The 27,608-nt window shown below is 37.2% G+C and overlaps 1 protein-coding gene across 1 annotated transcript; it reads left to right on the top strand.

Moving 5' to 3' along the window:
- The first annotated feature begins 485 nt into the window (after positions 1-485).
- Positions 486-25,967, top strand: slc2a15a (solute carrier family 2 member 15a). The gene is made up of 12 exons (XM_007249450.4): positions 486-713; positions 2,271-2,369; positions 5,317-5,477; positions 6,570-6,694; positions 7,029-7,174; positions 9,092-9,224; positions 13,041-13,228; positions 16,970-17,080; positions 21,609-21,710; positions 21,880-21,955; positions 23,745-23,872; positions 24,989-25,967. The coding sequence occupies exons 1-12, from the start codon at positions 669-671 to the stop codon at positions 25,241-25,243; spliced, it is 1,569 nt and encodes a 522-aa protein (XP_007249512.2). The 5' UTR covers positions 486-668; the 3' UTR covers positions 25,244-25,967.
- Positions 25,968-27,608: the final 1,641 nt, after the last annotated feature.

The following is a 27,608-nucleotide window of genomic DNA, read 5'->3' as shown; positions in this document are numbered from 1 at the left end:
CTTTATCAGTACAGTGCTTTTTAATTGAGATAGTTTCCATTCTAAATTTCTGTTAAGTCCAAAATTAGTGACTAATCTCTTTCTAGAAGACTGCCCCAAAGTGTGAACTGCTCAAGCTCCAAACTGCAAGGTTCACTGAGGTACTTGTGGCATAAACATTATAAACCATTATTTCCTTAAAAAAAAAAACTTTACCCCAATAGTAGTGATTTTTAATCGATAAAAGATGCGAAGCCGGAGCTTATCTGGCATCTTTAAAGTTCACGGCAGCCTGATAAGCGGATAACTCTGTCCGCCATGCTCTTTCCTGTGCTGTTCTGGAGCCGGCCTGCTCACCACAGGCCCTCTGTCCTTCATACCAAAGGCCGCAGTTTTAAATTCACTTAACTAATTGATTTCACCAGTCTTTCTCTGAGTCACGTTGCTGGCTATCATGTGATTGCGCTGCTGTATCGTGAGCCGAGCGCTCGACACCCCGACGATGAGAGGACAGGCCCAGCTTCACAGTTTCTATACGGGCTGACCTCCGCCGAGCCTGACCACGCCTTTTCTGGCAAACATGAGGTCAGCTGTAGGTCCAGTAGCACAGTACCATCCGAGCTGAGAGGAAACCTCATTCATATCCAGGTTTAGAAGAGGAACTCTTCACTGAAACTATAGAAATATAAATGGCAGAAGAAGTACTGATTACCTCACCAGGGAAAATAACATCAGTAAGTGATTATTGTTGTTTTTATTATTATTACAAGTATTACTATTATTTTTTATTAGAAGTAGTAGTAGTAGTAGTAGTAACTCTTGGTGGTTTAGTAACTATAATAAAAATATATGGGAAAAAAATCATGTTTAAGACCAACTTTTGCTGGTTCTTATGATGTGAGCTGGTTATTAATTGTAAAGGTGGCTGTAAATCTGGTCATTCCGGTGAAAACATACCCTCTAAATTTTGGCTCTTAAAAGTGTTTGTGGCCCTTTTGATTTTGGTCTTTTGGTCGTGCTTGGTAATGCTGGTCAACCAGCTTTGACATGTAGGTTGACCAGCTTGATGTTGTTGCTCCTGCTGGTCAACCAGCTTGGTCATACCAGGCACAGTGGTGGTCTAGCATGGTCAGGCTAACCATGGCTGTAGACCAACTAAACCACCAAATTCCAGTAAAAACATACCCTAAACTGGTCAAATAGCTTAACCAGATTGACCATCCTTAGCTGTCTCAACAGTTTTTTTTTTCACAAATTTTTCACTGATTTTAAGGAAGTGGATTATTGAAAAAGGCAATTTTATGCTTTTTTCTTTCAGTTTATTTGTCTCTTTAATATCTCCATAGATTTGTTAAATGTATCATTTGCTTCATAATGTTTTAGAAGTGGTAGTAGATGGCAGGTTTATACAGCATTAGTTTTAGTAGTCAATCTTTGCCCGTTCATCCATTGACTAATCTGGATCATTTAATGTCACAAGACATTGTCTCCCTCACGTGTGTTTGTGTGTGTGTGTGTGTGTGTGTGTGTGTGTGTGTGTGTGTGTGTGTGTGTGTGTGTGTGTGTGTGTGTGTACATGATTAGCTGCATCTGACCACTTAGTGGGCTAAATTAAGTCTTCCCCAGATCATCTGAACGCTGTAGCCCTAACTAAGTAACTAAGTGACTATAATACAACTGCTGTGTTCATATCAGTTTGAGCATGAAACTGATATGACTACTATGTTTTTTCCTTAATAATGTGTTTAAAGACATAAGACATATATATTAAGTATAAATTGTGTACATTTGTTTAACATTTTTATTTATTTGGTTAAAAGATTATGATTAAGATGAAATGCTATTTTGTGATAGCATTAAATAACACTATGTTCGACTGTGTGAGGAAAAATACGTGTACTCGTTTTTAGCCGTAATGCAGCAAATGAGCATAAACCATTTGTTAAGGTCGCTCTCTGTCCACCCCTGTCCATATTAATGATCGATTCGTTCTTTTGAGGTCTTGGATTTACTATGACCCCAAGTGGCTTCAGCTATTGCTCCTGCTGACAGATAATTATTCATTAGTTCACTTATGTAAATGTAGCCCTCTTTGTGGTCCCATTCCAGCCTGGTTATTTTATTATTGCATTTCTGTCTAATGTACATCAGTGCTGGGAACAATATGTTCACATTTGTTTAACATTGCGTGATTTTTCTGTCTACGCAGACGGTGTTGAAGCATTCTTATTTATTATATTTTAGAGCGACATATGAAGAATTTATTTTATCTGTGCTTTTTATTCCTGTAGCACCTTACCTCATCTTTACTGGCAGTGGCATTGCTCACCTCATTTGGTAGCTCTATGCTGTATGGCTATAACTTGGCTGTGGTCAACTCTCCTGCAGGGGTAAGAGCAATTTAAGCATGATAATCAAATGCATGATTGGATTAAAGTATTTGTCTGTGTGAATCTGAAATAGACGAAAAAGAGGAATTAATAGTGTAAAACATGTTTTTTTTCCATGTTAGAAACATGCCCATAAGCTGATGATTCATGTAAATAAACATAATTAAATTATGAATGTGTGCATTTGTTGTTGTCTCACTTCCTGAGCGCTGGTACTCTATGCTCAAAGAATATCCTATACATGTGATATATTAATATGTCTAAACTATCCAAAACACCAAGCAAAAGACATACAGCTCTGGAAAGAAAAATTTCCTCTGGAAAAAGATTTTGCTATTTTTAGGTATATGTTTGAGTAAAATGAACATTGTTCATTGTTTTATTCCATAAACTACAGACAACATTTTTCCCAAATTTCAAATAAAAATATTGTCATTTAGTCGATGGTGCAAAAGTCAAGCAGTTCAGTTTGGTTTGATGGCTTGTGATCATCCATTGCAAAGATTTTCAATTTGGTAAAATAAAAAAAACTCATCCTTTTTAAGTGGTCTCTTATTTTTGTCAGAGCTGCATATATATTTTTGTGTAGTGTTTAATCTATAGTATTAAAACTTAATAAAAAATCCATATTATTGTGCTACACCAATGCTGGTAACCCAATATAAACAGTAAGTCTATTTATTCTGCTCTATATGAGACCTTGTTTTATGTTTGAGTAATATTTAAGATTTTTATTTTCTTTCTGTTAAAAAAAAAAGATTCACTGTACAAGGCCTCTCTTCGTAAAAAAAAAAAACAAAAAAAATTGCTATTGATATACTCAACTTGCAGCAGTAATTTCCATCTCTACAGTGTAGTGGAGGAAGGTTCCGCTAGTGGAAGCATGAACAGTAGTTCCTCAGAGGCAGAGTTCTGTGTGAGGGATTTGTCACTGAATGAGGAATGTGGATGGAATGGGCCATGTGCCTGAAACAGACCCTGGCTGAAACTCAGGAAATGTGACCTGTTTAACTTTAACATGATTCTGTAACTTTTTATTCTAAAATAAGGGCAATGATAATAACTGTATTCTGGTTTTGGTTTTGGTAGCAGCTCATGATTGTAGACACTTCTAAAGAAATGGATTATAAAAAAAAAAAAAAGAACTAAATAAATAGAAGTGGAATGTGTCTTGTTAAAAGCAACAGTCTTTTTAGAGACCTCTCTGGTGGGAATGAGTAATTGTAGCGAACATAAAGAAGACTACTTTTAAAAATCTGTGTGGTTACTTTTGCCATGATTCTTTAGGTAACCATCAAATAATGCTGCATCATTTTTTTCAGAAAAACTCTTTGTTTTTAGAATTAATATACAGCTCTGAAAAAAGAGACACCTTCAGTTTCTGGATCAGCTTTGTATGATTTTGCTATTTATAGGGATATTTTTAATTAAAACGAACATTGTTGTTTTATTCTATAAACTACGGACAACATTTATCCCAAATTCTAAAAAAAAAATATGGCCATGTAGAGCATTTATTTGCAGAAAACAAGAAATTAAAATAAATTAACAAAAAAGATGCAGAGCTTTTAGACCTCAAATAATGCAAAGAAAACAAGTTCATATTCATAAAGTTTTACGAGTTCAGAAAACTCTCCTCCACCAGTCTTACACACTGCTTTTGGATAACTTCTGGTGCAAAAGAATCAAAGCAGTTCAGCTTGGTTTGATGGCTTGTGATCATCATTTGTCCTCTTGATTATATTCCAGAGGTTTTCAATTTGGTCAAATCAAAGAAACTCATATTTTAATCTCTTATTTTTTTTCCAGAGCTGTATGTAGTATAAAATTATATATTGCAGGGAAAACATTTATTAGAATAAATATTTGCTCCCTTCCCAACTCAGAAATCCTGATTTTTTAATTTAAAAGAGAAATATAAGGACTATTGCTTCAGGTTGATGGAAACAATATGCCTCCAAACAACTTTTATAATTGAGACGTATAGCATTATTACTTTGCACCAGTCTGTTCAGCGGTGGTTGCCTCTAGCAGGACTTCATGTACAGTAAGTGGGGACCTATTTGCCCTGCCCCATTAGTCTGTTAATGATGAAAAGATTCAAATTTTCCTGTTTGTTATTTCTTTTGTCTCATAGCTGGTTGCTATATTTCCCATGAAAGTTTCCTTCATGCTGCTTTGTGGTGCACTGTTCATACTGAATACCGTATTTCATCTTAAAGCATAAGATCGCAGAATGAGATTTCAGATTAAAACACACAGATCCAGATGTAGTAATCTGCAGAACTTCTGTATTCAGATCAGTGCAGGAAACCTTGAAATCATTTCAAATGAATTGAGAAATTCCTGTCTGAGTGATTGCAAGGCCTTGAGATGTAATGAAAGCTCTTCAGTCACTCATTAGAAACAGAAATGACTGGCACACAGTTGTGCTCAGGAGTGAATTACAAGATAACTAATATTGTACCCTTGAAACCTTAGTGAATCAGGATAAACTGATTATAGGAAAAAGGAGTAAAAGTGCAGAAATGCAGAGGAATTCAGTTAAACTCTGAACTGAAGATGGTTCAGAGTTAAACTGAATGAAGGGAGATAAAATAAGAAGAGAGCCTCAGTGAGTGATTGCCACACGAGACACAATCCTGTGTTTCTTCTCAGATACCCTCATGTTCTTTATTGAATAGGAGCTTTGAATCTGAGATCTTTGGCTTGAGATTGATTTTAAGGATGTATAACAGGATTAAATCTTACGTTTAAATGTTATTCCCCCAAAAACACACAGATAGTGTGTGTGTAGTGTCATATGAGCATCATGTTGTGTTATACGGTTTGCGAAACAAGTAATATGTGCATCCATATAAAATGAATTTTCATGGTGGTTAACAGGAGTGTCACAGTAATGTTTTCTCTCTTTTTTTCTTCCACACACATGTTTTGATTCACGCAGTACATCAAGGACTTCTACAACCGTACTGTTGTGAGTCGAAATGGGACAGGCCTGAACGGAGAGGCGCTGACGCTCATGTACTCGCTGACCGTGTCCGTCTTTGCCATCGGAGGCCTTATCGGCTCCTTGATGGTGGGCATGCTCGTCACCAGATTTGGAAGGTAAGTCAAGAGGAGACCCCATAACATCTGGTGCTGTCTGGTCACACTGCCAGAAGCTCCCTAGAGTTTGAGGACCACTGAGGTACATGCTGTCTCATCTATTACCTTGCGTGACCCTCTGTACCTCGCTGGATGACCTTGATCACCCTCTGGAAGAGAAGCAATTTTGTTGTTCTGCCCTGTAGACACCAACCTTCTCTCAATAACTTTTCAGGCAGCATCAGAGATTTGATTAAAAGATACATAATTGATGATGTTGATTATAAAAATCTGTCAAACTGCAATACACTACACATAGTGCTGGGGACAGAAATGCAGTAGATGAATTTGCAGTAGTTTAGGGCTGCTCACACACTTAGTTCATGTATTTCATGGGTCATTATTTTAATTTGCTTTGGGAGCTTATTATGTAATGTTAAGGCAGAGACTGAACAACAGGGTGATAATTTTAGGTGTGCAGATTTGATCAGCTCAGGTAAAACATGCCGTGCCCACAGGAAGCAGAGATGAAGAGCCTGACGGAAATAATCATTGACTAATCGACTAATCGGAAAAAAATAATCATCTCATTAATCAATTTTGTAAATAATCATGAATTGCAGCTCTAAAACTAAGCATTGCAAAGTTTTAATTACAGAATCTGTATCTATCTATATTTAAAGCTTTTGAGACATAATAAGGCTTTTTTTAGCATGCTCACGGAGGAACTCACAAACTCCTCCACTTGTGTCGTCTGCCCTGAGCATCTCACGGGAGCCACAAGATTAGACTGCAGACATTTAAATGCAAATGAAAGATGATGATTCACAACCCCATTTAATGTTCTAATCAATTTTAGCCCAGCAAAGTGTTTTATAGGACTAAGGCCATCATAACGCAGAGCGTGGCACAGCTTGGTGTAAATCAGGGCGAAAGTTTACCACCTGATAGAACTAATCAAGGAGGCCAGCTATTTTACTCAGCACTGCGGTCGTGGAACATCAATTATCTGGTTTTGATAGTTAAACTCCCTGGTGGCTGGCTGTTGAGCATAACTGCCCCAGCTTAATGAACAGTGGCAGGAACAGGACTCTGTGTGTCTTGTCTTTGCAGGAAAGGAACTGTCGTCAACTCCACTGTGCTGGTCTTCATAGCAGGATCTCTGATGGGCTTCAGCCGGATCTGTCGCTCGCCCGAAATGGTCATTTTTGGACGCTTCATCACAGGAATACATTCAGGTAATTTGCAGTCAACATCATTCCCCAGAAAGGAATTAAATCTAGTCATGGACTTCATTGTAGCTTTCTTTGGCATGCATGAGTAAGGCTTAATATAAGTGTGGAAAACTAAGCTTTTAGTTTTCTAGGCCTTAAATGCTCAAAATGCATTTTTGATTTCCTATCCCCACACCTAGTATCTCCGTTGTAGTTACTGAATAATTTATAGTGGCTAATAAAATATATGTTTTAAGAAGAATAACCAAGCAATAAGTCTTTAATATAATAAATTCCACAGATTAGTAATCCACACACCATTTAACTTTTTTTTTTTTTTACTTTTTCTTTTTCTCAGGGATCTCTCTGAGCGTGGTGCCCATGTATCTAGGAGAAATTGCTCCAAAAAATCTCAGAGGCTTTCTAGGTCTCATGCCCAGTATCTTTATCTGTATTGGAGTCTTCTCTGCTCAGCTGCTGGGTCTGCATGAACTTCTTGGAAAGGTAAAGTACATTATTATGTATTTATCACACTTAGGGCTGTGTGATAAAGGACATTTTTATCATTACTGCAATATTAGTACATGTTGCATTACCTGCATGCAGCAACAGAGGGTGCTCTTCACACTTTAGACTGTGATCATGTGACCTAACAGGGCTGGAGGTAGAGTGAGGTTCCACAGTAAATGCATATAGTCACTGTTTCCTAATCTAGGAAAAAATAATGCAGGCATTCCAAGTGCTGACAACCTTAAACAAATGTATCTCATTGACATTGAAATGGGGACATTCAACAGCATTATTACACATTTCATATTTTGCGCTTTAATTACAACATAATGTTGTTTGTTGTCTAGAAAAGGACATGGGCAAACATAATAGTTTAGCATGGTTGCCTGGTTTTAGAGAGTCAGCTGCACAACTTTGTGGTTCCCACATCTGGTCCATTCATGTATTTTGAATATTAGGATTATATCAGATAAGGCCAAGCCTTAAAAAGTATTAGTATAAACTAGTGCAATCAACATTAAAGCGTTAACACATGTAAATAATGTGGAATCAGTAACGTGTTACCATTCTTTTTAACACAATTAATTACGCAACCAATTCGACCCAGCTATCAAATATACTTCTTTTTAATTCAGCTAAACTGCTGATTAGGGGCAGTTTAATCTGATACATTAGCCAGATAATATACTGCTATGAACAAACGCTGTCTCTGCTGCTCCTGCTGTTTACACGTTTAGTATGTGCAGCATTCAAAGCTCACACCTGTGCAGCACATCCAACACTATGTTTAAAAGAACAGAGGCTAATTTTTTTAGCGTTCTGTGTTAAAGCAGCTTCACACTGCACAGATATACAAGCTGAAACACAGAATCTTCTCACAATACTTTCTTGCTCCTGCCTCAGACAGCTCTGACCAATCAGAGACAATGTGCTTGCAGGGTTTATTGGTAAGCATTTTGGTGCATTATGCCTGTGTGAAATCAAACCAAACAGAGGGAAAAAACACTCCAAATAAACAAAATAAAAAAACAAATAAACTCATCAACTGATCTGGACCACAGAAATCCTTACAACCAAGTTAAGATGCTTACAAAAAAGTAAAAAAAAAATGTTTAATGTATTCTTTATTCCTGACCCCCTCTTTGGCTTTATCTCCCCTCAATATACAAGTATATACTATTATTTTTATTGACATATTGATATTACTAATATATTGTACATATGATTGCATTTTACATTTCTTACATTCATTCTTTTATTGACATTTAAATATCCGCTATAAAAACTTGCGTCTTAAGAAGAACGGTTGTGATTATTCGCAGTTAATCACAGAATATTGCTGATTAATCATTTTTTAATAAATTGACACCACTAGTATAAACTAAACCACATTTAAAACTGATCACTCAAATCAGTTAAAGAGGTGGTTTCAAACATGCTTATAGCAGTGTAAACAGTGTAGATTCATGTGTTTCTCAAAGACACATTCAGCAACCAAAACACCAGTAATAATTGTCATTCATCAAGCAAATTTGCATATTCCATCCCACACAGCAATGGGTTTCAAGTCTGGAGACACCAACCAGAGACACATTTGGCGACCAAATGTAAATGCATGAGGTTAAAATCTCATCAGATTACAGTCCAGAGATTAGTCACATAGAGTGACCACATGTTACAGCTGTTAGAGCAGTAGATCAGAAGAAGTGTTGTTATTAAATGGATTTTCTGAATCAGCTTACAAAAAAAATGTGCAATGAAGATTTCTTTAACCCGTTTCAATCATCAAGCCCTTCATGAATTTAATCAAGAATGTTAGAATAAAAAAAAGCACAAACCGGTGTTCAGTGTAATGAGTGACTGCTTGTTGATGTTTTTCTAACTATACTATAATCGGTATTGCGTTGGCAGGAGGAACATTGGCCACTATTCCTCTCCCTAGTGGTTGTACCAACATTCATCCAGCTGATGCTGTTGCCATGGTTTCCAGAAAGTCCTCGTTATTTGTTGATTGAGAAGCACAATGTTCATGCCACCATCACAGGTGAGAGAAATGGCTTGAGCTATTTGCCTTTGTTGTGAATTGTGGTTTCATTTTAAATACGGCTGGGTTGCTTTTTAAAGCAAAAATAATTCAATAATTTGTTAATTAATGAGAGGGAATACTGTAAGGTCAGATATTGGCATTGTTGTACTGCTGTCAAAAGTCTCCAATTATAACATGAATCTCGAGTGTATTGTTGCAATTATACCACAGTTCCATTATTGCCGTTTGTTGTTGTGTGGGCTTTTACATTCTTCGATCTATGTGGCTTGTCAGTGTATGAGGCGAAGTAAAACTTGAAGAGCTCTGGACAGAGTGCCATTACTGTGCGATATTGGCACTCCTAAAACATCTCTCTCAGCCAATCACATTACAGCTTTGGAACACACTGTGGTATACTAGTGCATCTAAAAACAAAAAGGATATTGAAAAGTTACTTTATTTCAGTAATTCAGATTAAAATGTGAAACTCGTATATCGTCGCTGTCCAATGAAAAACACTTATCTCCAAAACAGCAACTTTACAGGAGAGAGAAAAAACCTTGTAAACTTTAAATGGAAGTCAATGTAAATAGATTTTATTTCAGGTCATTTTGAATAGTTTCTATTGGTCCATTCATCAATAAATTTTGACACAGGGTAAGGGACAGTGTGTCTGTTTAAATTATGTAGTAAAACTAAAAATCAACAAAAATGGAGATAAGTGTTTTTCATTGGACAGCGACGATATTATATAGATGTATTACACACAGAGTGATCTATTTTAAGCGTTTATTTATTTTATTGTTGATGATTATGGCTTACAATCAATGAAAACCCAAAAATCAGTGTCTCAAAGAATTAGTATATGAGATATAAGACCAATTGGTACTTATGGCAGTGTTGGTCTGTGTGCCAAGTCCTGCTGGAAAATGAAATCCGCATCTCCATAAAAGTTGTCAGCAGAGGGAAGCATGAAGTGCTGTAAGATTTTCAGAGAAAACACTGCACTGACTTGATATAAAACACAGTGGACCAACACCAGCAGATGACATGACTCTCCAAACCATCACTGACCATCAGTAAATTTTGCATTTTATTCGGAAATTAAGGGACCAGAGTCTGGAGGAAGAGTGGAGAGACTCACAGTCTAAGCTGCTTGAGGTCTAGTGTGAAGTTTCTACAATCAGTGATGGTTTAAAGAGTCATGTCTTCTGCTGGTGTTGGCACACTTTGTTCTATCAAGTCCAAAGTCAGTGTCATTTTTTTACTGGAAAATCTTACAGCACTTCATGCTTCCCTCTGCTGACACCTTTTATGGAGATGCAGATTTCATGTGTTTTTATTAATTATAAGAATACAATAAATAAACACTTAAAATAGATCAACTTGTGTGTGATACATCGGTACAATATATGAGTTTCATATTTTGAACTAAATTACTGAAATAAAGTAACTTTTTAACAATTTTGTTAACTGATTTATGTCAGTTAAAACAGAAAGTAGCTGAAGAAAAATCTAATCTAAATAACCCTAATGCATAATGTAAATATAATGCTTTTCATCAACCGTTTTATTAAAAAGGTTGCCATATACGTAGTTCTCTAGACTGCTCTGTAATACAACTTGTAACACTGTAGTTCAATTGCCAGAGCACTAAACTCACAATACTGTAGTGTTACCCCCTACATAGAAATGAAAACACTGTCAAAGCTCTCTAATTTTACCAATGTAACAGCCTTAAGCTATATACCATATTTGCACTACTGTTATACGGGTTCTATTTATACTGTCATTCCATCTCAAACACCGTTAATATTGCACTGTTGTCTTCCGTCTTACGTATGTTTATTGTGTTCGTGTTGTATTGTACATATAGTGTCTCCCACTCTTTTATATTATATACAGTTGTGGTCAAAAGTTTACATACACTTGTAAAAAAACATAATGTTATGGCTGTCTTGAGTTTTCAATAAGTTCTACAACTCTTATTTTTCTGTGATAGAGTGATCGGAACACATACATGTTTGTCACAAAAAACAGTCATAAAATTTGGTTCTTTCATAAATTTATTATGGGTCTGCTGAAAATGTCACCAAATCTGCTGGGTCAAAAATATACATACAGCAACATTAGTATTTGGTTACATGTCCCTTGGCCATTTTCACGGCAACTAGGCGCTTTTGGTAGCCATCCACAAGCTCCTGGCAAGCTTCAGGTCGAATGTTTGACCACTCTTCTTGACAGAATTGGTGCAGTTCAGCTAAATGTGATGGTTTTCTTGCATGAACCCGTTTCTTTAGCACTGTCCACATGTTCTCAATGGGGTTTAAGTCAGGACTTTGGGAAGGCCATTCTAAAACCTTAATTCTAGCCTGGTTTAGCCATTCCTTTACCACTTTTGATGTGTGTTTTGGGTCATTGTCTTGTTGGAACACCCAACTGCGCCCAAGACCCAACCTTCGGGCTGATGGTTTTAAGTTTTCCTGCAGAATTTGGAGGTAATCCTCCTTCTTCATTATCCCATTTACTTTCTGCAAAGAACCAGTTCCACTGGCAGCAAAACATCCCCAGAGCATAATACTACCACCACCATGCTTGACAGTAGGCATGGTGTTCCTGGGATTAAAGGCCTCACCTTTTCTCCTCCAAACATATTGCTGGGTGTTGTGGCCAAACAGCTCAATTTTTGTTTCGTCTGACCAGAGAACTTTCCTCCAGAAGGTTTTATCTTTGTCCATGTGATCAGCAGCAAACTTCAGCCGAGTCTTAAGGTGCCTTTTCTGGAGCAAGGGCTTCTTTCTTGCACGGCAGCCTCTCAGTCCATGGCGATGTAAAACACGCTTGACTGTGGAGACTGACACCTGTGTTCCATCAGCTTCCAAATCCTTGCAGACCTGCTTCTTGGTGATTCTTGGTTGACTCTTGACCATCCTGACCAATCTCCTCTCGGCAGCATGTGATAGCTTGCGTTTTCTTCCTGATCGTGGCAGTGACACAACTGTTCCATGCACTTTATACTTGCGTATAATTGTCTGCACAGTTGCTCTTGGGACCTGTAGCTGCTTTGAAATGGCTCCAAGTGACTTCCCTGACTTGTTCAAGTCAATAATTCGCTTTTTCAGATCCACACTGAGTTCCTTTGACTTTCCCATTGTAGCTTTTGTAGCTGAGTCTAATCACTGGGTCAAATGAGCCCTATTTAAATGGGCTCATGAGAAGTCAACAGCTGTAGTCAATCAGAATCACTTACAAGAAGTGAAGAGGCCATGACATGAAGCTAATTTGATTGACACAACTCGCTACATCACCAAAATTGACAAATTTTGTTGCTGTATGTATATTTTTGACCCAGCAGATTTGGTGACATTTTCAGCAGACCCATAATAAATTTATGAAAGAACCAAATTTTATGACTGTTTTTTGTGACAAACATGTATGTGTTCCGATCACTCTATCACAGAAAAATAAGAGTTGTAGAACTTATTGAAAACTCAAGACAGCCATAACATTATGTTTTTTTACAAGTGTATGTAAACTTTTGACCACAACTGTATCTTTAATTCTTTTTATTTATATTTATATATCTTATTTCTCCCTCACCACTACTGCACTTTGTTTTCTGTCTCATGTATGTCTATTTGTGTCCCTGCTGTATTGTACACATAGTGTCTCCCATTCTCTTTTATTATATCTATTATCTGTACTCAAATTTGGGAAGGAGAGTAACGTAATTTCAATACTCTGTATGTCCTGTACATATGCAGTATTGACAATAAAACTACTTGACTTGACTTGACTTGACTAATGTCTCTGTTGTCTATTGTGTTTCCGCAGCTTTAAAGTGGTACAGGGCCAAATGCAACATTCAGTCCGAGATTGAGGAAATGCAGGAGGAGCAGCGCTCTCTGTCCACGGTGGACACCGTGTCTGTCTGGCAGCTGCTGCTGGACCCTACAGTCCGCTGGCAGGTCCTCTCTGTGGTCGTCATTAACATCGGGATGCAGCTGTCTGGTATTGATGCAGTAAGACAGTGTTTATGTTTGCACTTGACTGCCTAGGTGATTTTGATGGTATTCCAGTTAAAACAACATTTCAGGGACTAGAGATGATCCATCCAAGATTTGTGACCTGGCACCCTCACGAACAAAGCTGGCAGGGTTCGGGTAAAACCTCAGTTTGATGTAATAGCTGGCAGTAGTTCCCCAAGCTCCTGTACAGCCGCATTCTGCCAAGATATTGCATGCCATGAAGCAACAGAGGAGTATTAGAGAACCCAACCCAAGTTGTGCATATTCTGTGCCTGTGAGAAACTCAGTTATTCAAGGAGTATTACCTTCCTGAATTATTTTCTTTAGCCGAAAATTAATTATTCAAATGATTAAGTGGACAGAGAGAGCAGAAAGCTCATACTTTACCCAGCAGAGCTGAACAAATTAGAATCCCTTTTTCTACTCTGTGTTTATAGCGTCTAATTTACTCTGCCCTGTCGAGGCAATATATTAAGGCTATTATTAACGCAAATCAAATATAACAAATTTTGCAGTTGTCACACAGCTTAGTTAAAGATATACTGTGTGAAATCATTGCAATATTTACAACAAATTAAATTGATATTGCCAAAGAAATACATATGGCCAACATACATGCTGCATACTTTGCTTTTAAAGTGTGTTTAAATGAATGACAAAAACATCTAACAAAAAGTTAGATGTACAGTCTTATAGATAAAAAGACATAACAAAAACAGAGATTACATTTTAGCATTTTAATTGATTTCCCTAGCGTCCATACTGTTAATTGTCGTGTAAATTGTACTGTCCTATTAAAAAATCACATCTATTTGCAGACTTCCATGTTATCTAAATACAGGGGTTGGGCAATGAAACTGAAACACCTGTCATTTTAGTGTGGGAGGTTTCATGGCTAAATTGGACCAGCCTGCCAATCTTGGACCAATCTTCATTAATTGCACATTGCACCAGTAAGAGCAGAGTGTGAAGGTTCAATTAGCAGGGTAAGAGCAAAGTGTGGTCAAAATATTGCAATGCACACAACATTATGGGTGACATATCAGAGTTCAGAAGAGGACAAATTGTTGGTGCACGTCTTGCTGGCGACTCTGTGACCAAGACAGCAAGTCTTTGTGATGTATCAAGAGCCAGGGTATCCAGAGTAATGTCAGCATGCCATTAAAAAGGACAAACCACATCCAACAGGATTAACTGTGGACGCAAGAGGAAGCTGTCTGAAAGGGATGTTCGGGTGCTAACCCGGATTGTATCCAAAAAACATAAAACCACGGCTGCTCAAATCATGGCAGAATTCAGTGTGCACCTCAACTCTCCTGTTTCCACCAGAACTGTCCGTCGAGACAATAAATTATTGTGGTCTAAAACCAGGTGTTTCAGGTCAGTTTCATTGTCCAACCCCTGTATATTGATGTTTTATAATGAAAGAGTTTGGTCTTCTGTGCTCCTGGTGAGACAGATTCCCTATTAACCCTTACTGCTGTCGTGATCTCTCTACTTTTACCATAAGTATAGAATAAAAGACTGTTAATGTGAAACAAGCACTTGCCAGGATACACCAATCTGCTATGACATTAGTACCACTGAAAGGTGAAGTAAAAAACATAGATTATTGTATTTTATAGTGGCATCTATCAAGGGGTGAATAAATTATGCCGCAAATGAACAGTCAGTTCTTAAAAGTGACGTATAGAAAGCTGGAAAATGGGCAAACAAAGTTCTGAGCTGCTTTAATAAGAGCCAGATTATGATGGCTAGACAACTGCTTCAGAGCATCTTCAAAACATCAGGCAGATCTTGTGAGTTTTATTTTTTGTGGTATACAGTTGTCAATACCCATCAGCAGTGGTCCAATAATGGACAGTGGGTAAATTGGTGACATGAACATGAGAAACAATGAGAAAAAGAAGTTCTGTGATGCTCATGGAGTCCACAATATTGGTGCCAAATACCACAGATCAGCTTCAGAGCTAAAAATGTCAGATCTTTTGTGGTAGCAGAAGGTAGACAGACCTCTTATGACAGGTAGTACTAATGTTATGGCTTATATGTTGCCGTTCTAAAACATAAATCATGGGCAGGACGAATGATTTGAATGAGCAGTTAACGTTTTGGAACATATTTAGTACACTAAATACTTTTGAACGTTCAACATTTGTTAAATAATCTTTTTTTATGTAAATATTTAAATAAGCATATTTGTTTATAATGTCTGCTTTTATGACATTAAAAAAATACTTATATGAAAAATGCCATTTTTCAGCCTAATTTCCACTTATGGGTCATGTGAGCTTGTGAAACATTAACATTAGCAGTGTTTAATGTTGACTAAATTAAGACTGTGTTAAGCACTGTTTCACAGTTCTCATCAGCATATTGTCTTGCTTGCTTTTTTCAAAGATACATGGTGTTTTTAGCAGCATGCTGAGTTTAGCGTAGCACTGATACCCACTAGGTCCAGGTGACAAATTTTTGTATTTTTTTTTTTTTGGCCAGGCAGTTTAGTACACATCTACGGTGGCCGAGAAAGCCCAAAGCAGTGCAAATTGAAAAGCGCTGCAAAAGCACAAAACACATCCTTCAAAATTACAACACAGGCACAGCAAATAGAAAAACGCGCTGCAAATAGAACCACAACACAACGGAAGTGAGTCACAACACAACGGAATTTTCCCGGGGGACCTTAAAAGATGCTGTACCAGCTAAGCTGCGTCTTCAGTAACGTCTCGGACTTCACTATGTGTACAAAGGACAATAAGTGGCAAACAAGGCGTTTTGTGAAGCAGAACTTTTAATAATATGCACACAACCGTGGTAATCACAGGTAATAAACATAACTTACTTTTCAGAAGCTTGTTTGCCACTTATTGTCCTTTGTATACAGCTGGTACAGCATCTTTTAAGGTCCCCTGGGAAAATTCCGTTGTGTTGTGACTCACTTCCATTGTGTTGTGGTTCTATTTGCAGCGCGTTTTTCTATTTTCAGCGCGTTTTTCTATTTGCTGCGCCTGTGTTGTAATTTTGATGGATGTGTTTTGTGCTTTTGCAGCGCTTTTCAATTTGCACTGCGCTGGGCTTTCTCGGCCACCGTACACATCGAGCATCACAACAGGTCTAAAGCAATTAATTTAAAAATATTAAAAATTAAAAATATTTTAGTAAAATCATCTGTGAGTCAAAAACTTTTTATACTTTAAATAACCTCAACATAATATAAGTGTTCCTAAAGGTTTTTTTTAACGTTCATTAAATTAACATTGCAGGTCCTTCTAGAATTAAATATGAAATGAAGATGATTGTGAATCATTTTATACTGAGGAAAATAAATATACAGGGAGAAAGAGAGAAAGAAAGAGAGAGAGAGAGAGAGAGAGAGAGAGACTATGTTAGTGGGAAAGTTGTGTTTGTGTGTGTGGGTGTGTGGGTAAATGGGGCTGACAGGTGGTAAGTCTTGGCTGAGTTGAGCCGAAGCAGCAGGAGAGAGGCTGGCCGTGTGTGTCCTCTGCACTCCCAGCAGCTCTAAAACCGTCTGTGTTCCCTCTGATTACCCCCCTGCCTAAACTCGCATACACCCCTCCAGCCCTGAAATTGAATCTGAAGTGTTGTACACCGTAACCGTGCGGCCACGATACACCACCTGCACGAGCCAAAACCACCGTCTCTGACTGTCTCCCTCTCTCTCGCCGTGCCTGCTTCTCTCACCTGCCTCACACACTGCTCTGTTTATACCTACAGATCTGGTTCTACACCAATGACATCTTTGAGAATGCTGGAATTCCCGCCCCTGAGATCCCTTACACCACTGTGGGAACTGGAGCCATCGAGATCATCGCAGGCCTCATAGGGGTAAGTATGGTTATTTAAATATAAGCTTAAAAATTAGCTTAAGAATTGGAACTTGTTGCAACTGGGCTATCCCTACTGTCGGGTTCCTGCAAGTGAAATAAGCATTTGGATTAATGTATTAGAGTAGTACTAAGGAATTTTACTTGAATATAATACAGTTTCACACAGTGTTATACATTACATGGTACAGCCCGGAAAAGGAAAACTATTCTCGTGATTACTATTCATTTATTCTCATCAGTGGAGCATCGCAATGATTCTGAAGCTGTTTAAGATAAAAATAAAAATGTTACATAGCGTTGCTTTAAATAATAGTTAAAGAATTACGTGAGTCTGATCCTTTTTACAGGTTAAAGAACCTCCACATAATGTAGGTGTACTACACAGCAAGAAGCCAAGTGTTGAATTAACTCCTGATTTAAATTCTTTCCAAGAGTCATATGTCAAACAATTTCAAAATAGCTATACACCTTGCTAGAGGTCCTTTAACTTACGTTTTTATATTTTAAAATCCATAAATTGCTATGTTAACACAAAAAAGAATAAAATTTAAGAAGATTAGTCAGTTGATATTACTATTTGTTATTTAATTATTATATTTGAGAGGTTAGCTTGTGTTTTTCGTTCCTAATACAGGATAAAACCTCCCTGCTTACGTTCCTCCAGTGTATTTGTTTTTCGATTGCATGGGAACTTTAATCCTGCATTGCATTACCAACACTCTGTCACAATTTACAGTACAGAATATGGTAACTTGCTCTTTTAACCTACAACATGCTGGCTAGGCAAACAACCATTATGTAGAACAGAATTGAACACCCAATGGAAGGTAGCCCTGGTGGGCAAGACTACACTCATGGTAAGTTAAGATTAGGGCCATGCCAATTATGCGAATAATGAGGTTAATTGGGCAGAGGTTAATTAAAACTCTGTGGTGTTCGACAGTTTTTATTTGGTTTATTTGGGGACCAGAGTCTGAAATAACTATAACACTGAACACCATTTAAGTCTAAATGAGCTAAAAATCAACTCTCAGTCGTTTAACTCTGAAATTTCAACTCTCCAGTTTTTGCTGTGTAGATAGGACCCGTGTCCAAAGACACTACCAAAGCTAGAGGCAGTAAAACTAGCATAAACTTCCTGCAAATCACATGAATCTTCACCACATCTTATCTTAATTCCACGAATGCACCATTATTATACAGATTAACACGCTTGGAGGAGAGCACTAACTCGCAGAACTCATATATTCCAGTGTTCATCACCAATGTTAGTGTTAAACTAACACTACAAATGTTAGAATTTAACACAGCCAGTGTTCAATTAACAATAATGGTGTTGTTGAGACACTGTTCTGTTACATCAGCCAACAGATGCCCTCACTGGATAGCATCATACATGGTGCAGTCATCTACTTCGAGCCACGCATGCCTGTAGCATTACTGGGGATCGAACTGCCAAATCTACAGATGATCAGACCAAAGCTTGGGATGCTTGTGCAGCTTGGGATCCCCTTGTGCTTCCTTTTGACACAATAAAGTTGTTAAGTCAGTGATATTAAGTAAGAATGAGCAGCTCCTTGTAGCACCGCGCTAGAGCCGTACAGAGAGCAGGCCTCCGTGAGACGTCCCTCCGGAGCGTCTCTGCCCCTCCGTCTGTTCCGTCTGCTCCACTTTGCTTTTCTCTCCATCTTCCGCAGTGCACTTTCTCTAGTTTTCCGCTCTGACACTCATAGAAAACAGTGTATGAGATGAGGGGAAGGCATTAGAGAGACGGATGAGGTTTGTTCCCGCTGGCTCCTTCGCTGGGTCACATCTCAGCGCTGTAATGGAGGCCAGACGCAGTCTCCCTCTCCCAGTCGCATCGCTTAGCCAGGATTTAGTGATGCACCAGCAGCGGCTGGAGGAGGCGAGGCGCGCTGTTAGTCAGGAGAACTCATTGCTGTCAGTGTCAATTGGTCCTCACTTGGGAGGCGAATGGCACACGGGAGGAAGGCCAGAGATTGGTTATAAAATTACAGCTATTCATTCTGCTGTCAGCTGCTCTCCGCACCCTCCTTTAAGTCAGCACTCTGCTTTGGCTCTCGTCTTTACTAACACCCGATGAAAAAAATCAGCATTCTGCTCTTATTGAGTCGAGAAAGAGAGAGAGAGAGTTCAGAAGTGCAGATCAGGACATCCAGAAATGTCCAAAACAGTCACATGACCACACAGAACATGCTTTGTTAATCATCAATGAGAGTTTTGAAATTCACCCCATTTTCTTGTACTGACATTAGAAACACTTAGTTTCAAATCAATTAAAATAAAAAGGTCTTTATGTTTTGATTGGTTTGAAATAGAGCTTAGATTCTCCGTGGTCCGTGGCGTTAGTTCTAGTTTAAAGTGCTCGCGCTAGCCGCAAAATACGACAGAAAACACTAAGAAACTGCAGGATTATGTATGGGAGTAGAATATGAGCGCGAGGGAGATAAAAGAGAAACAGGAGATACAGTATGTGAGAACCTTTACCTGTGAGTAGCTCATACACCAGAACACGCAAATCTCTCTCTCTCTCTCTCTCTCTCTCTCTCTTTCTCTTTCCCTCGTTTGTTTCATAGATTGATCTCTCTGATAAGATGCGTGAAAACTAATAAAAACTAGCAAGCCCACCCTAAAAACGAATTAAAACTTACAGAAGTGTAGGAGAAAAAAGAAAAACAAAATAATATTAAACTATAATGAAAAATGTTATAATCACGTAGTTCTGGGCGCACGTGAACTCCTCCGCTTGTCTGCGTTTGACTTGCAGCACTGTGTGATTCTTAAAAATCATTTTAATTAAATAATAGTTCTATGCTTCTATGTTACAGTGTTAATTAACATAATTCTGATCATATTTCGCTCATTCAAACAGCCTGAAAACAGACAGTTTATGGGGCGGATCGGGTCGGGCTCGGGCTCATAATGACAATTTATGGTTCGGGTTGGGTCGGGCTCGGGCAGAACGTGCATGGGCTCGTGCTGGGTCGGGTCGGATTTTTTGGGCCCGATCTAAACTCTAGTTTGAAACAGTCCAGTTCAGGGCTTTTACTACCCTTACTACTATGCCCTGGCCTGGCGCACATGATCCAGCTCTTATAACTATCTCTTCAGCTTGATGAAGAAGAGGAATGGTCCTGCAAAACATTTTTATGTTGTATCTTGTATATGTGTGTTCAATTACCATGTTTTCAGATTTTACACACAAATTATTCTAGCACCGAAGGCACTAAGCCACTCGAAATGTTGAAGACCAGTACAAAATTAGAAAATTCAACCAGATTTATTCAGCTTAAAAGACTATACTTATCCAAAAGATTACAATAACGGTTCGTAAGCTAAGATAGATATAAGATGAACCTGAAAGCCACTAGCTTTGAAGTGATGGATTCTTCAAAAGTTATACCAGAGGCCAAATAGTGTTGACGGTACACTTTGGTGGGTGGTAGATTTTTGTGGATTTGTGGACTTGACTCAGCATCTCTCGGGACACATAACAGCCCAGAATCCTGTTTCCGAACAGCAGAATCATTTACTACTGAAGACCCACCTCAGTTTATAATGCACTATAATCGATTTAAGCTTCTATTGTATTTACTAGTCATCTCCCCAGATATTTGCATTACTTTACCAATCACTATACTCAGTTTTAGGGTTTGAGCAATTGTGTATTGCCTCCTTTTTTCAGCTGGATAAATGTGTGGTTTAGTTCTGGAATATTAAGTCAGTCTATCATCAGTAGCTTTGGAAATTCTGAGTCAATGACTAAGAACTTTTGTAATGAACTCTACACCCTTAGTGTAGGTAGACTTGCAGTTTCAGTTTATTTAAACTATTTAAATAAACTGAAAAACAACCAAACAGTGTTTTTAAGAAAAAAATAAAGCAGTATAGATTTTCTTTTTTTTTTTCAAATTTTATTAATATAATAGCATTTTTATACTTTTTTTAACAGACACAATATAGCCCCTTGCTTACAGTATCTCACATATATTGACATATGCCAAGCTCTTGCCAATACACAGCCATAATGTAATGTATTATATGGTGTCTACAGGAAATAATGTAGTATTGTCAAAAGCTCATTTATTTTTATATAAAAAAAAATCTATGTATTCATGTTCAGATGCAAAACATAATTGAGATGTGTCATACCAGCGTATCTTCTGAATGAATTTCGGAAACCAACAACCAGGAACATCCAACAATACCCATTAGAATTTTTATTTATGTTTACATTTTATCTAATTTTATTCCCAATCAAACTGTACTGGTGTTTTGCTAAACACAGTAGTTCAATGCAAAAAGATACTAGACTTATTAAAAGTAAATGAAGTGATTCTTACAAAAAATCCACACAAAACAGACTAAATAAAATAAAATCTCGTTTTTGCCAGTACTATAAACTAACCTAATGGTTGCAATCCCAAATCAGTGTTAGTTCATTGAATGAATATTAGTTAATAATATTAATAAATTCACATTATTGTTTTTGCCTTTGTCTATAGTGTTTCACTATTGAGAGGCTGGGAAGGAGGCCATTGATTATTGGAGGTTTTGCAGTCATGGGAATGTGTTGTGCTGGGATAACACTTTCCCTCATACTTCAGGTGAGCATTCCTATAGATTACCAGCAAATATCTTTGTACTGCATATTGGATTTACTGTAGTGCTTCAGACTTCAGTTTTAAATCAGATGGATTCAAAACGTGCTAACTTTTATATATATCCTCTGTCCAAAGTAAAATACTAAATAATGCTTTTTTCATTATGTTTTAGACACATGTGTACTTCATGAAGTATGTCAGTGTGGGCTGTGTGGTCGGCATCATTGCTGGGTTCTGTATAGGACCAGGTAAGAGTGCATCCGTACATTCTACTGTTTTAAATAAACATTGCTGTGAATCATGAGAATCACAAGTGCCTTGCTGCATATGTTCAGACAGGGTCTCCAGAGTATTGTTTAGACTGAATCAACAGATGGCCATCCTTTGACCTCAGCATTCCCCTGATGTAGGGAAGTAGGGAAATAGCGACACCTGGAGGCAGAATATAATATTACTATATAAATGGCAATGATGTTTTTTTTTACTGCCCACAGTGGTGAAGCACATTTTTGCTCTGGAAAAAAATAGAGCACTTTAGTTTCTGAATCAGTTTCTCTGATTTTGCTATTTATAGGTATATATTTAAGTAAAACTAATATTGTTGTTTTTTTTCTATAAACTACATTCAACATTTCTCTCAAATTGCAAATAAAAAGATTGTCATTTAGAGCATTTATTTACAAAAAATGAGAATTGGCTAAAATAACAAAAAGAGATGCAGAGCTTTCAGACCTCAAATAATGCAAAGAAAACAAGTTCATATTCATAAACATTTAAGAGTTCAGAAATCAATATTTGTAAGAATAACCCTGTTTTTGATCACAGTTTCAGAACATCTTGGCATGTTCTCCTTCACCAGTCTTACACACTGCTTTTGGATAACTTTATGCCTCTCCTGGTGCAAAAATTCAAGCAGTTCAGCTTGGTTTGATGGCTTGTGATCATCCACCTTTTTTATTATATTCCAGAGTTTTTCCATTTGGTAAAATCAAAGAAACTAGTTATTTTTAAGTGGTCTCTTATTTTTTTCAGAGCTGTATATGTTGCTTTTACTTGCTATTTTGTTTTTGCTCTTAAATGGCTAAAAACATAGCTGTATATACATAATATAAAAACACAATAGTAAGTAGCTTCGTGCATGTTATAGTTTATTTTACAGTCTCTGATAGACAGACAGCCAGACCAATAGACAGATTAGAATCTATGTATTAGATGCCATAAGCCATGTAGAATTTTTTATTTTATGTTATATTATATGTGTAAAGTTTGCTTATGAAACACATCGTAATGGAACTGCACATTACCAGGCAACCTGGGTTTAAAAGAAGGAGGAGTTTTTAAGTGCATAAGTTTCTCCTTTAGTGATATATCAATATCAGGCATGGAGTTTATGCATGCCACAAGAGCAGAGCAGAGGAGCACTGCTGAAATGATGAATGAGACTGCAAGCACTTTACTCTGTTGATGTATTATCCAACCCCACTCCAAAATCTATAATTCATTCTCAGGCCGCAGTCTCAATCGCTGTAATTACGTCTTTAATTAGGATTTTTTATGGCTCATTGTTCATAAACAATGATGAATATGGCTTTTTAAGACAAAATCCTGCATGAACAATGAATTACAACCAGAGCTCCATATCAGTTTAACTGCAGCACGCCTTCTACTGCAATTATCATGCACAAATAATGAAGCTGCTGCTTGGCTTGTTCCTGAATTCATTAGACTTGAAATAACACCTTGCGTCTGCTTATTTTTCACTTGTAACCAAAAGGGATTACAAGTTAAGCACTGGAACAATCCTTACTTCCTGCATACTGAGATAACGAGCAGCTCATAAACCTACTTTATTGTCTTCCTCCCACCATGAACTGTTACATTATGGAAAAAGGATGGCCGTATTTATTTATGCACATAATATATGTGTGTATGTGTACTTCTGCATATGCTTTATAGAACAATTTATACTCTTTTAAATTTGGGGTGAAATTATCGTAATTGTATTAAGAAATTATGCTTTTTTGTTTGTTGTTTAAGCTGGTGTTCCGTTCCTGATCACGGCTGAGCTCTTTAAGCAATCACATCGTCCTGCTGCGTACACTGTAGGCGGCTCACTGAACTGGATGTCAAACTTTACCATTGGCTTCATCTTCCCGTTCTTACAGGTGCAGTTACTGCTTTATGTTCACAGTATATTCAGAAAGGCATTTCTCAGATACTTCAGTACATAGTGTACCTTTAATTCTTTTTTAATGATGATGCACCAATTTGATCATTTTGATAATCTATTATCATGCATTATTAATAGCAAAAAAAATTTGAAGATAAAAAAAAACAGTTTAGAGTCTACAGTGCAGAACTGTTTCACAGTGGGACTTACAAATCCAGCCTTCAATCTGATCTGTAATTCTAGTTCTTTAAGAGCATTTGAGCTGCTTTTGCCCCAGATATTTGTTTTATCATCTGCTGCTTTTAGAAGTTTGATTGCTTTTGGTAATCAAACAAAACAGAGTGTGAAACATATAATCAAAGGAATTTTACTTTAAATATATATATATATATATATATATATATATATATATATATATATATATATATATATATATATATATATATTTTTTTTTTTATCATATCATCTATAAAAACTCAACAAATCGTGACTGATTTTCATTTCAATAATGTACTTGCATTGGGGAGTGGCCAGTATTATGGTATTGTTGTAATGGGGGAAGGAGGGGGTGGCCTGAACCAGGACTTCCCAAATAACGATTTTGATATAATATTGGATATTGGGGGTTCCTCTGCTTAAAAAACATTTAATCACAATTCAACTATCATTTTTTTGCACGTTATGTTTAATCCCTTATACTTTGTGACTTTGATCACACCCTAAGGATTACTAATTGATACATGCATAGCAATGCAGACTGGTTGAGTGTTTCCTGGGTTATAAAAGTGGGGAGATGGCAGTTTGACAGATGTTTAACAGGTTAACCAATGTATTATACTATCTAAGGTCATAGAGTTGTAAAAGTGACAATTGCCAGTGAAGAAAATGCTGCTAAATCAATAAGGTTGACCAGATTTCTGTGGGAAAAAAAACTACTGGTTAAAACATTCTTTATAAAGCATCATATGGCAGCAGTGAGGTAAAGATTTTAGATTTTCCTATTTCCATTTATATTTTACTATTTCAACTATCTTATAATTGTTAGTTGAAGCCTAAAATGAACTTGAGCTTATTTTCTGAAGCTTTTACCCTTTTTGCCTCCCTATCACAGATGTCAGCAGGATCCTTCTGCTACCTGGTGTTCAGCACCGTGTGCTTAGCAGTAGCTGTCTACGTGTTCTTCATCATTCCAGAGACGAAGAATAAGACGTTTGTGGAGATCAGTCAGATGTTTGCCACTAAAGAGGCAGTGGTAGAGAGCCAGGCTCTCAGTCAGCTTGATCAGCTCAAACTGAAGAAGATGAATGGATACGGAACGCTAGAAAACGGCTCACTCGAGTTCGACAGCTCCTCCTCCTGTCCCTGAGCCCAGAGAGAAGAAGAGAATTTAATCGTGTCTTTTTTTTTTCCATCATGCTTTACACAGTTCAGTTAACTAATTTCTGAGCCTATGCATATATTATGTGGCCATTATGTCACATATTAAGCAAATGTGTAAGAATACTAAAATATATTTATTCATATACAATGGTTTCTGTTCAGATGCAGTTTTGTTTTTATGATATCTTATTTACTGATTTCCCTAATTAATGCTGTATTTACTGGAGTCATTTCTTTAACATTGAAAGACAGAGGTGCATTTGTTCTGAATCTTTGTAATAGAGGATATTGTTTGCTAAAGAATATACAGTATATTACTTAAACACAAGACAGTGATATAAACATGTGCTGTTTATAGTCATATAGAGTTCTTGTTTATTAAGGTAATACATTTAAAGATGTTGTATTTGTATTGTATGCCAGTGTACATAGATCTTTTACTGTTTTTATTCCATATTTCTAAATGCAAGGATCTTATTGCACATTATTTGTGCTTTTGAGTTGCCAATTTATTTTAATGACAGGTGAGTGCAGTTCTAGATAGTATAATATGGATGTATGTTCATTTTAAAATCCTTTTTAATGTTGTGGCTGGTCTGTTTTTAGGTTTGCAGAAGTTTTCAAAATGTACAGTATGTGATCAGGGTTCAATTGCCATGTAAAACCCCTAGAAAAAGAAAATGCAAATAAAAGAAATGCTTTGTTTCTTACATTGTATTGTTTTGTTTTGTTTATTGGTCAAAATCTTTTGTTTGTTGATATACATCAATTCATGCAATTGCTAATCATGAGATTTTCAGATTATCTTTCAAAAAGAAAACCAGAGCAAAGGGTCAAAAAGCAAGGGTATGTCATGGTATCAGACTGCATCGGTACATTTCTGTGATTGAAACATCAATGCAAAAAAAAACCCCACACATTTTGACATCTTGGAGCAAGATGTGCTGCCTTAAAAATGATCATCATTTTTAGACAAGACAATGCACAACCACATTCTGCATATTACAAAGGCATATCTGTGGAGGGAGAGGGAAGGGCTATTGGACTGTCCTGCAGATTTATTAAAATGTTGCACATTTTAAAAAGTATTTGCAGGAAGAATGGGACAAAACAAAACCTTAAACACTTCATCACTTTGTTTTCACCCTACAAAAAAAATATTTTAATTGTTGTGAGATTAAATGGCAAAAAGTGATAAATGCTGTACCATTCCAACCTTTTTTTGTTATATGACATAGGGCCGAAAGCCAGAAATGGTTGTTGACTAGACAAAACATTTAATATTTAGGGCTCTTCTGTGATAAAATAAAGCATTTTCCTATGTCTATACAAACATAGGATCAGAGAGTGCCTGTTTTATACCCCTTTTCAATAGATCGGTAGTACTTGGAAGCATCAGGGGGGCAAGGTGATAAAAGCTTACAAAGCAGGATCTGAGTGGAGACATGGCAGTTTCTGCCAAGCAACTCCAGTGCCAGCCCATAGCAGCTTCATTAACTCACCGAGGAGGCAGATTTAATGCTTAATTAAAGAAATGGGGGAAATCATTCACACCTTACTCTGGGGGTACGGAACTCCTGGATGAATCAACTACATCCAAACACACCCTCTAAAAATACTTTACATGATGTGGATGGTGTGACGCTGTCCACTTTGAGGCATCACTAGCAGCAGTTATAAAGGAATAGAGCTACACTTATATAGCGGCTTTATAGAAACTCAAGGACGCTTTACACTTCACACATTCTACACACAATCATTCATACTCAGCACTTATCCACACACTGGTGAGAAGCAGCAGCCAATAGCGCACAGCATACTCTTAACTGGAAAAAAAAAACGTCCACCTGGAGAACTGCATTGGGCACTACAGCATTTACCTGGAACAGAGAGCCAATCCATATCTGGGCACACAGTCATACATAAATTTACACACACACAAACTTACACAAACACATACACACCAGATCAATTTTAGAGTATGCAATTTTTTGGGTAGTTTTAGAGAATCCAATTATCTGATCTCCATGTTTTTGGATTGTGGGAGGAAACCGGAGTCCTTGGAGGAAACCCTCGCAGTCGCAGACACAGGGAAAACATATAAAATTCACCCAGACAGGGACTTGAACTCAAGACCCCAGTGCTGGGAGGTGAACGTGCTATCCACTATAAGCCATTGTGCCACCAAATAGCCACACAATGCCTCTCACAAACACAATGCTATCATATAGTATGTAAATTTAGATCTGCTTTGAATGTAATTACATCTAATTAACTTTAAATTAGATTTAAATTACACATTCCAGCATAATGACAGAAGATAAAGGAATCATATTAGCTAAAATAAATCC

The sequence above is a fragment of the Astyanax mexicanus genome, chromosome 7, assembly GCF_023375975.1.
Source record: "Astyanax mexicanus isolate ESR-SI-001 chromosome 7, AstMex3_surface, whole genome shotgun sequence".
NCBI classification, from domain to species: Eukaryota; Metazoa; Chordata; class Actinopteri; order Characiformes; family Acestrorhamphidae; genus Astyanax; species Astyanax mexicanus.
The sequence above is the reverse complement of the archived record's forward strand: the minus strand, read 5'-3'. Positions and strand labels throughout refer to the sequence as shown.

Coding starts and splice junctions, on each gene's coding strand:
- slc2a15a (XM_007249450.4), top strand. CDS start 669: ATGGCAGAAGAAGTACTGATTACCTCACCAGGGAAAATAACATCA. Junction 7,175..9,091: donor TGCATGAACTTCTTGGAAAG/GTAAAGTACATT, acceptor TTGCGTTGGCAG/GAGGAACATTGGCCACTATT. Junction 13,229..16,969: donor AGCTGTCTGGTATTGATGCA/GTAAGACAGTGT, acceptor TTATACCTACAG/ATCTGGTTCTACACCAATGA.